The 10054-nt window shown below is 42.4% G+C and overlaps 1 protein-coding gene across 2 annotated transcripts; it reads left to right on the top strand.

Moving 5' to 3' along the window:
- The first annotated feature begins 1344 nt into the window (after positions 1 to 1344).
- On the top strand, positions 1345 to 9868 carry ampd1 (adenosine monophosphate deaminase 1 (isoform M)). 2 transcript variants are annotated; one of them, XM_029833584.1, is made up of 16 exons: positions 1395 to 1542; positions 2993 to 3001; positions 3621 to 3786; positions 3896 to 4049; positions 4413 to 4578; positions 4665 to 4884; positions 5328 to 5457; positions 6447 to 6641; positions 6793 to 6924; positions 7009 to 7172; positions 7323 to 7449; positions 8014 to 8177; positions 8329 to 8449; positions 8556 to 8729; positions 8865 to 8975; positions 9490 to 9868. In XM_029833584.1, exons 1-16 carry the CDS (start codon positions 1521 to 1523, stop codon positions 9643 to 9645), a joined length of 2211 nt encoding a protein of 736 aa, XP_029689444.1. In that variant the 5' UTR covers positions 1395 to 1520; the 3' UTR covers positions 9646 to 9868. The 2 variants fall into 2 exon arrangements, with proteins under 2 accessions (XP_011619876.2, XP_029689444.1); XM_011621574.2 differs by lacking the exon at positions 2993 to 3001 and having other exon boundaries at positions 1345 to 1542.
- Positions 9869 to 10054: the final 186 nt, after the last annotated feature.

The following is a 10054-nucleotide window of genomic DNA, read 5'->3' as shown; positions in this document are numbered from 1 at the left end:
GAATCATTTAGTTTAAAACCAGGTAGATAACTGAGTGTGTGTGCTCTGCTCACCGGAGGAACACATGGTACTAGGATGCTGACCCTTTCATGGAAAATATATTTCATGACGACTCTTTTAGCAATGCATTCTGCCCCGCAACAAAAGTGGTTGCTGTGAGGAGCACAAGTTTGAGGTATTGACTAGGCCTTTTATTTCAATGTTCAGTGCAGTCGAGCACATGGGGGGTGGGCTGGACAAATGAGTCCGAGCCATGGAGGATCCACCAAGCAATTCACCAGACTCTGATAATGTGTATTGATGCTACTGTCATTAACCTAGAAAATGCCTGAATAGACGGTCTGAAGGCATGGATGACCGAAAAGGTCCTTATAATGGAATGGAATGGCCTCGCTGAGCCGATCCTCTCGTCCTTCTGTCCCTCTCTCCTGCCCTAGCTCTTCTCCTTTTCCTCTACTCAACTCACCATCAGCAAAAGCATCCTCAGCGTGACCCTGGTGCTGCTCAAGGTCTTTCCTGTTACGAGAGTGTTTTCCCTTTTGTGTGCTTCATTAAAGTTCTCGCTCATGGGTCAAAGCTCGGGGTTCCTTTGAAGCACCTGGAGATTTGTAATGAAGTTCAATTGAACATGAACATGTAATATCTTTTCTCTTTAGAGTAAATGTTAACTAGATGTTTAGCTGCCCTAGTAACACCACCAACTATATCTGTATCTTGAGTTTAAACATGATGATTTGCCTAAATGTCTGTTGTTGTGAATGTATTTTAATATAATTTTCAGAAAATGCTGACAGTGGGCCAAGAAAGACCTCATTACATTTTGGTGATATTTCAGTTTCCGGAAGGACTTTGATCTTTGGGAAAGCACGTCTGCGTTCTCAAAATGTGTGTGTTTTACCTGGTTATCATAAGCACCTTATCTTGATTTTTGCGTTGGGTGTTTGGTTAATACAACTGCACTCGTGAAAGCCTCTGCTTCTAGTCAGTTTTTGTTGTTAACTGACCCACTGCTAATCCTTTACGCTCAGCACATTCATATCTTCATCACAGCTGTTTATAGTTACAGACTAACCAATATCTATTTCAGCGAGTGTTTCATTGATTAACGCTGGCACTTTAATACTAGACCTTTATTCAACTTTGGAGTGATCAGAAATGACCCAAATGTCTCCAGATGTCTACTGTACCCAAAACATAGCAACAATGTGCAAAGCAATGTGCCACACTGTTGAAGTGTTTCATAAGTGTCTCCTCTCGTATCCACACGCTGTGCCTGTCAGACTCCTGTAATGCAACATGGTTCCCTTAAAATAGACCTGGGCACACAGGCCTGTGACTTCCCTATTACATCTTGGCATGTCCCATGTGAGGACATCAGGTTCTGGTTACATTCGAGGCAGTGAGAGAGATTAATATTGCTCAGACCAACTTCAGGGCTCCACACTTCCCTCCTACAGTGGTCCGGTGGCTGACTGCCTTTTCTCCGTCCTCAGGGAACTTTTCACTGGACAAGCCTCACCATGCCCAAAGTCATAGTGCCAGGTGAGTGTGGTCTGGCCGTGCAATCTCAGACACTTTTTTTTTTTTTTAAATGATAGTGAAACAATTTAAATTTAAAGAATCTATGATTTGTTGTTTCCTTTCTTGTGAACTTTCCCCACACAAGGTTTGTTGAAATGAACTTAAAAGTTGTGGCAGAATTGTCCATCCTTCCTGTTTATCGGGATGCTTGAGAACAAAAATTTGAAAGATTTTACCAATGAACATTAGGGTGATACATTCACACGTTGGCCAGCGCTGTCACCACGATCCTATAACGCCGAAAGCTTTAAAGACAGACTGATACAAGTTAAAGTGCATATACAGTCATTTTGAAGCAAACCTGACATCACTTTTTCCAGCGGATCAATCATCCTTGGCTATATCTTGCATCGCAAGGTTTACATTAAGTAGCTGACTCACGTGAATTGTTGTAATTTACATCACTCGCCAGATTTCAACACAAAATACTTTCTGTGATTTTATTTCTAAGATTCTGGTGTCAAAGGATGGTGCTGCTCGTGCATCATCCACAGTGGAAAGCTATTTATTGTTATTGAACTGGAACGTTGTAAATGCAGTTGTAATGGCTGCTAATTATAGCCGTTGGTATTTTGTATCAGTATTCTGATTGAACTGCGTAGATTAGGTTGCTATTTTGTCCCTGCTGACTGGATTTACGGCCTGTCAGGGCAGGTGCAGGGAGCTGGCGACAGACGCATTAATGCTTTGAAAAACAATCCACAGACGTTTCCACAGGAAAATCACGTAACAGCAGACGAACCATTTCCCTCTCTATCCCGGATTGTCCTGCCCCGACTTGACCTTTTTAACGCTCAGCATGAAGAGGATGGAGAATATTTGGTTTAAACTCCTGTATTTGGAAATGACATTTTACCCCGGGATGAAACGTAATGGGATAGAATTCATTAATGCAACGTTTATCTGCCAGGATGATTGAGGATGTGGAGCAGCTCCAGAATGGCAGCAGGGCAATAATGAGACCACATTACTTCATGGTCCTCCATAATTGATTCCCCCCTTGCCAATGATGGTGGAAACCTCTGTAATTAAGATATGATCTGTCACCAATCTTACTTCAGCGAATGTGTTTTCTATTTCAACGCCAATTAATAACAGACATGTGTCCATCAATTAACCTCTCAAACTCTTTGTTATTAAATGTATGCACATGATTATCATCAATAACTTGTACATATTACAGTGCCGGAATAATAAATGCTTCAAAGTTATTCACATATAAAAGCCTCTTGAATGGGAACTGAAACATCTTCCAAAACCTACAAGAACATCCAGGAGCCCATTTTGAAGCTGGAGAATCTTCACTTGTAACATATTTTCTGTCATCTTTCTGAATACCTTTCTTTGTAAATAACACTTTTTAATGCTCTCCTTTTTCCCTGGGTGGTGCTACTTTTTTGGGTATAATCAGGTCAACAGAGTAAGTATAGAGTTTGTGAAGTAGAACAAACATTCCAGCTGTATTTGTCTCATTGGAGTCTTTGTCTTGGAGTTGAAAGCAGTGGCTCTTAGATGCTGACTGCATGTAACAATATGATAATGATGATGCAAAATGTGTACGTGTATTTGTGTCATACATCTGTTTGTCAGCATCTCTTGGTCAGCTACAGGTATTTGCAGCTTTGGCACCCTGTCCTCATTTAATTTCCCTGGGGAACATTTTGGATTTTCAAAATAAAAGAACGATGAATTTGATTAAAAAATACGAGTCTTCCACGTAAAAACATGGTTTAAACGTCACTATATGTTTCTGTATATGATCTTCTTCTGTGTGCATGAGATTTCTGAAGGTGGGGGTCCGCGTTGCAGACCCAGTCCTGTATGTGATGCATGGGCTGAAACCTGTACTGCAGATATGAAATGTACACGTTTGAGTGTGAATCATGTACACCTTTCAGTCGTGATTACACTCATAGATGCAGTTGTAGGTTAGTTCTGTTCTGCTTGTGCCTGTCTCTTCATTTCCGTTGCTGCATGACTGAATGGAGCAGACCACATGTCTCTCGGCGGAACATAAAGCACGCTCTCTGGCCCAACAGAGACCGATGACAACATGCGAGCCATCGCTGAGAGGGTCTTCGCGTCGGAGACAAAGGACGAGAACGTTCGCGATGAGATCTCCATGTTTGACGTGCCTGAGGACTGTCCCATCCTCCAAACTGAGATGGCCCACCATCTGCACACGGATGATAACAAGGAGAAACGGTGGGCTGGTGGTTCTGCGATCATGTGACCTCAACGATAGCTGTGCCTAGGGTTAGGTCACAATGAGTACCAGTACCAACTAATGCATGCCAATGGTCTCTATCAACAGCAAGAGGCTACAGCGGTGTCGCACTATAGTGGTACCGAGTGGCTCCATCCAAGCAGCTGCCACCCCTGTAGCGCAGGTTGAAGAGGAAAAGCCCACTTACCTGGAAGTGCCGGACTTCCAGAGAGTGGCGATCATTGGAGACTACGCCTCTGGGGTATTGCCCATGTCATAACACCTGTGATAACTTAAAGATCTGATGGCCAAAAACACAAGTTGAAAGTTGAAATGACAATTTAATACAAGAAAATATATAGATCTGACTTTGTCATCTGCTTTTATCTTTAGGCAGTATTATGATCAAACATTTGAACTTTGTTGTGACCAAGAAACTAAGGGCTGTAGGTCCTCAGGCTATATTGAGATGTTTCTAAGCTAAGCGCATTTAATTCTGCATTTCAATTTTCTGGGCAGTTTTATATTTTTAATCATCTGGGAAAATGGAATGGTTAAGACAGGAAGCTAGTTGTTTCCATGGTAATGCACCTTTAACACCCTAATTTGTATTGTGTATACTCAGGTGACCATGGATGACTTTGAGGTGTCTTGTAAGGGTCTTTTCCGTGCCTTGACCATCAGAGAGAAGTACATGAAGTTGGCCTACCAGCGTTTCCCACGGACAGCCTCCCAGTACCTGCGTAACGTTGAGGGGGAGTCCTTCAAAATTGAAGATCAGTTACAGCCAGGTGGGACAGAGGCTCAAGAAAATGGTCAAAAACCCTTTTTTTCTGACAGTTCCATTTTTTAAATACAAGATCTGTCCATCCCTCAGACTTCACACCTCTTCCTAAGAGTGGGGAAGATCCCTTTGATTTCAAGACCCTGCCAAAGAACCTGGGATATGTCGCTCGCATGAAGGAGGGTCTCATCTATGTGTACAATGATGCTGCGGCCGCCGACAAACATCAGCCAAAAGACCTTCCCTGCCCTGACTACGACACTTTCATCGATGACATGAATTTTCTCATTGCTCTCATTGCCCAGGGCCCAACGTGAGTCCTCCACATGTCAGCTATGCCCATTCAGCCACTTCTCAACCTTCTCTACCCAGCCGGCCATCAGCAGGAGGGTCCCCCTACATGAGCCTGGTCCTGCTCAGGGTTTCTTCCTGTTAAAGGGGAGTTTTGCTTGACACTGTTGCTTGTTGGGGGTCAGGCCCAGGGATTCTGGAAAGCACCTAGAGACAATTTAGATTATAAAAGAAGCTATATAAATAAAGATTGACTGATTGATTGATTGATCGATTCAAATGTTAAAGAAAACACAAGTATTAGTCCAGCCATGCCAATTTACCAATTTGCCACCTTGGTTTCGAGTGATACCTGGGCTTTTCTTGAACTAGGGTTGCCCCGCACTTAATTACCCCCCTAAACACACACAGTTTACGTGTGTGTGTTTGGGGGTATAATGTAAACTAATTTCTCATCTTTTGCAGGAAGACTTACACTCACCGCCGTCTGAAATTCCTCATGTCCAAGTTCAACGTGCACGAGATGCTGAATGAGATGGAGGAGATGAAGGAGCTGAAGCTAAACCCCCACAGGGACTTCTACAACTGCAGAAAGGTAGCTACAGTAGAACGTGGCACGTTGCAGCGAAGAATTTGGTTGCTGAGCGCAAATGGTGTTACTATGACTACATACATCAACCTTACAACTAGATATTTTGATTTTCTTATTCATATGCTCTCCTGTATCTATGTTAACTGGAGTGTTTTGCACATTTTTTTTAACAACATAGAAAAGTCTAACATTGCAAGTTTCCCGTAACATGTGCATCATTGATTGTGCCAAACTGCCATAAATATGTGCTTCTTTATATTTATGAACAGCAGAATTAGGGAGTTATATCATGGGTTATTTACAACTTATAAAAAAATGTATAGGACTCAGACCTGTACAAGAAAAAATATATAAATATTATAGCGTCCAATAAATATCAATATATTTCAAATAATGATACAAATGATGATATTTTATGTAGGATCAGTATGACTTTTTGTAAAAGCAAATTTGCGTTAAACGTCAAAAACTCTGAGATTAATGGTCAAAGTCTTTTTTATAAACTATTATCTAAAATAAATATGATATACATCAATATTGGTTTTAAAACTGTTCAGCAAATAGGCGTTAATGTGTGCCCAGCCACTCGGGTGCTACAGAAGCCCGGAAGGGACAGACTGACATGACTTTGAGTTTGAGGCTTCCTTAATATTTCTCTTCAACTGTTCCCTGAAGTTATTCAAACCATTGCTAATTATATCGACAGCCTCTGACTGGCTACAATTGGGGGGCGGGGAGAATGAACAAATCTTAAATGTGTCACCGTCTCAAAAAAATCAAAACAGTTTTATAGTGAGTTTTTCTTTTTATTTAAAAAAAACAAACAAAAAGCTGACTACCAATAAAGATACCTACCTTGAAAATGCAGAGTATTAATGAATCTTTTTTTTAAAAATCGGAGCGCCCTGTGTTGAGTCGTGCTGCCCGTGTCCCTTTAGTTCCCTCTTGTGGCCAAACCCACCTACAGCATCTCTTCTCCTGTCTCCTTTCAGGTGGACACCCACATCCACGCTGCCGCCTGCATGAACCAGAAGCATCTGCTGCGCTTCATCAAAAGATCCTACCGCGTGGATGCTGACCGCATCGTGCACAAGCTTAACGGGAAAGAAGTGACCATGAAGGCGCTTTTTGAGTCACTGCACTTGCACCCTTATGACCTCACCGTGGACTCCCTGGATGTGCACGCTGTACGTTACATTGACTCAAATAGCCTGGTGTTGAAACGGTTGTATTTTAATTTATTGGGATTTGGAGCTCTGTACACATGGGACTGAATCCCTTCAATTATTAATCGTGTTTGCAATCTCTTCTCTCATTTTCTTTGATCTGTACTTGAAGGGTAGACAAACCTTCCAGCGTTTTGATAAATTCAATGCCAAGTACAACCCCGTGGGAGCCAGTGAGCTGCGCGACCTGTACCTGAAGACAGAAAACCACATCAACGGAGAATATTTTGCCACCATTATTAAAGTCAGGTTCTTCACAAAAATGATCATGAAATTCGCATGGATTTCCCCCACATACTTACGCCACAGATGATCTAATTTGACCTAGGAAGTAGCCAGTGACCTTGAGGATGCCAAGTACCAGTATGCCGAGCCTCGCCTCTCTATCTATGGCTGCAACCCTGCCGAGTGGACCAAGCTGTCTGGCTGGTTTGTCAAGCACAGAGTCTTCTCACCAAACCTCAAATGGATGATTCAAGTGCCCCGTATCTAGTAAGTTCTCATATGATGTAGATAAGTTTGTTTTGTTCAAAAACGACATAATAAATACTACAGATATATATGCGTTCACTCATAAAACTTGAGAAATACACTCAAAGGACAGATTAAAATGACTTTTTTTTAACCCCCTGTCTATTTTAGTGACATCTTCAGAGGCCGGAACTTTGTCCCCCACTTTGGCAAAATGCTGGAGAACATTTTCCTGCCTGTTTTCCAGGCCACCATCGATCCACAGTCCAACCCAGAGCTCAGCATCTTCCTGAAGCATGTGAGTCCCAGACAACATGCCGCACAATGGGCGACCAAATCAAACCCAACCTGTTTTAAGGGCACAGGGCGATCAGCATTTCATTACAAGCACCTACTTGTGTGCTCTAACAGGTTTGAGTCCTCAGGAAGTCGGGATTGTCGGCATAATGGCCACTAAGTGAAAATCCATCTTGGATTTAGGTGCTGCAAAACATCAGATATGTGCTTTCGAGCATCAAGCCTCTGACAGCTGGTACTTAATTCAGATACCATTCGGTGCAAAGCAGTTCAAAACCTACTTATTCATAGGTATATATAATACGACATGTCACTGAATACGTACCTGCCAACCAAGACTACGCTTTAAGACTTCATACTGTATGTGCTTTTCATACATCTTTATCTCTTGAAGAGAAAGGGTTCAGCGCCACTGATTATGTAAGATTCCATTTCTAAGTAGACCTTCAGAAGAGAAACTGTTATATTTCTTCTCATCCTGATCATTTGATTTATTTTAAGTGCATAAGATGCTTACAATCATTGACCATAAGGTTTATATTACATATAATGCATTTGTGTATAGGTGACTGGCTTTGACAGTGTGGATGATGAATCCAAGCACAGTGGTCACATGTTCTCCACTAAGAGTCCCAAACCAGAGGAGTGGGACATTGTTAAGAACCCCTCCTACACCTATTACATCTATTACATGTATGCCAACATCGCTGTGCTCAACCAACTGCGCAGGTTAGTCACGTTCTTTTCACGTGTGTGCAAATATTTTTGGGGTTATTTCCTGTCCTTTTCCCCCCCACGAAGCTAGACATTATTTCTGTCTCGTTGCATGACAGCAATTGCTTTTCCATAGAGTAAAACATGTTTACCATCTGTTTTTCAGGCAAAGGGGCATGAACACGTTCCTGTTCAGGCCTCACTGCGGGGAGGCCGGTGCCATCACCCATCTGCTGGCTTCCTTCATGACAGCTGATAACATCTCACACGGGCTCAACCTCAAGAAGGTTGGTCCGTTGTTTCTGAAACAAAGTGGAGCTTTTGAAAGGAGCACAACTTGTTTACAAGAATGTCAGTTCATTTGTGATCTTGTCTTCCCTGCTCCTGTTCCAGAGTCCTGTGCTCCAGTATCTGTACTTCCTGGCTCAGATCCCCATTGCCATGTCACCTCTCAGTAACAACAGCTTGTTCTTGGAATATGCCAAGAACCCTCTGCTGGAGTTCCATAAGAAAGGCCTGGTTGTTTCCCTGTCCACTGATGACCCCATGCAGTTCCACTACACTAAGGTCTTACACACAAAGGACTTCCTGTGATGCTGATGGCTGCAGCATTACCTGTGCAATGCTACAGCTGTTCACATCCGTGCACTGTTTCCAGCCATCAATGTATCAGAGTGTAAATGTGGCCTCGTGTGTCTGCAGGAACCCCTGATGGAAGAATACGCCATTGCAGCACAGGTCTTCAAGCTCAGTACCTGCGACATGTGTGAGATCGCCCGGAACAGTGTGCTCCAGAGTGCAATGTCTCATGAGGTAACACTTGAGGGTGGAGGAAGTAGGGGACTGGGCTGAGAAGTGGAGGGTTCTTGGTTCAAAACCTGGCTTGAACAAAACATGGAAGGTGTTCTGGTAGTAATGGACACTGTCAGAGCACTGCCGATGTACCCTTGAGCAAGGTACCGAACCTCAAAATACTCACATAGGGACCTGGAATGAGCTAGGGACTCATTGACATTTATGCGGCTGCTAGAGGCTCAAGCACCCTTTCTGTGTCCCGTAAACGGATAAAGCAGTCCAGTAAAAAAAATTTAAAATTACAGTTTATACTGTTTACATGCATTAATCATATAAGGTGACTAGAGATGGACAAATTAAAAAAATCTAAATTATCACATATGATTATTCTTGGGCCGGACAGTCAGTTACCTCCCACGGATGGATGGATGGATGGATGGATGGATGGATGGATGGATGGATGGATGGATGGATGGATGGATGGATTTATCGAGGAAAAGAAAAAAAATGTGGGTTTAATTCTGCGTTCCAGGAAAAAGCCCACTTCTTGGGTACGGACTATCTGAAGGAAGGCCCAGAAGGCAACGACATCCGTAAGACCAACGTGGCCCAGGTCCGAATGGCGTATCGCTTTGAGACCCTGTGCTATGAGCTCAACCTCATCATGGAGGGTTTGAAGGCTGAGTGAAATCTCTCCTCCCTGATGGTGTCGATAGATCTCTACCTTTTTCTTTCCACGACAATGGTTATTGAACAGGAAAAATCCAGCGCCTTCATTTGGGAAGAGGAAATTTTTTGATAAATTTGAACGCTGCGTATAATTTGCAGAGACAAATCTGTCAAATTGTGATACAGTGTGAGTAACCCATGTGGACAAACACCACGGTCGTCAATAAAAATGTGAACTAACATGTATTTGTATGCATCATTCCATAGAATTATTGATTAAATATTTATTAGATCATCTTGACGCAAATAAAAAAAATAAATGAACGCAGTATAAAATAAAAATCTGAATTATTTAAATATTCAGTCATTCTTATATACCCTGTATATATGGTCTCACAGTGCATCATACCATCTGTACTGTTTCCCCA

Source organism: Takifugu rubripes, chromosome 3 (assembly GCF_901000725.2).
Source record: "Takifugu rubripes chromosome 3, fTakRub1.2, whole genome shotgun sequence".
NCBI classification, from domain to species: domain Eukaryota; kingdom Metazoa; phylum Chordata; class Actinopteri; order Tetraodontiformes; family Tetraodontidae; genus Takifugu; species Takifugu rubripes.
The sequence above is the reverse complement of the archived record's forward strand: the minus strand, read 5'-3'. Positions and strand labels throughout refer to the sequence as shown.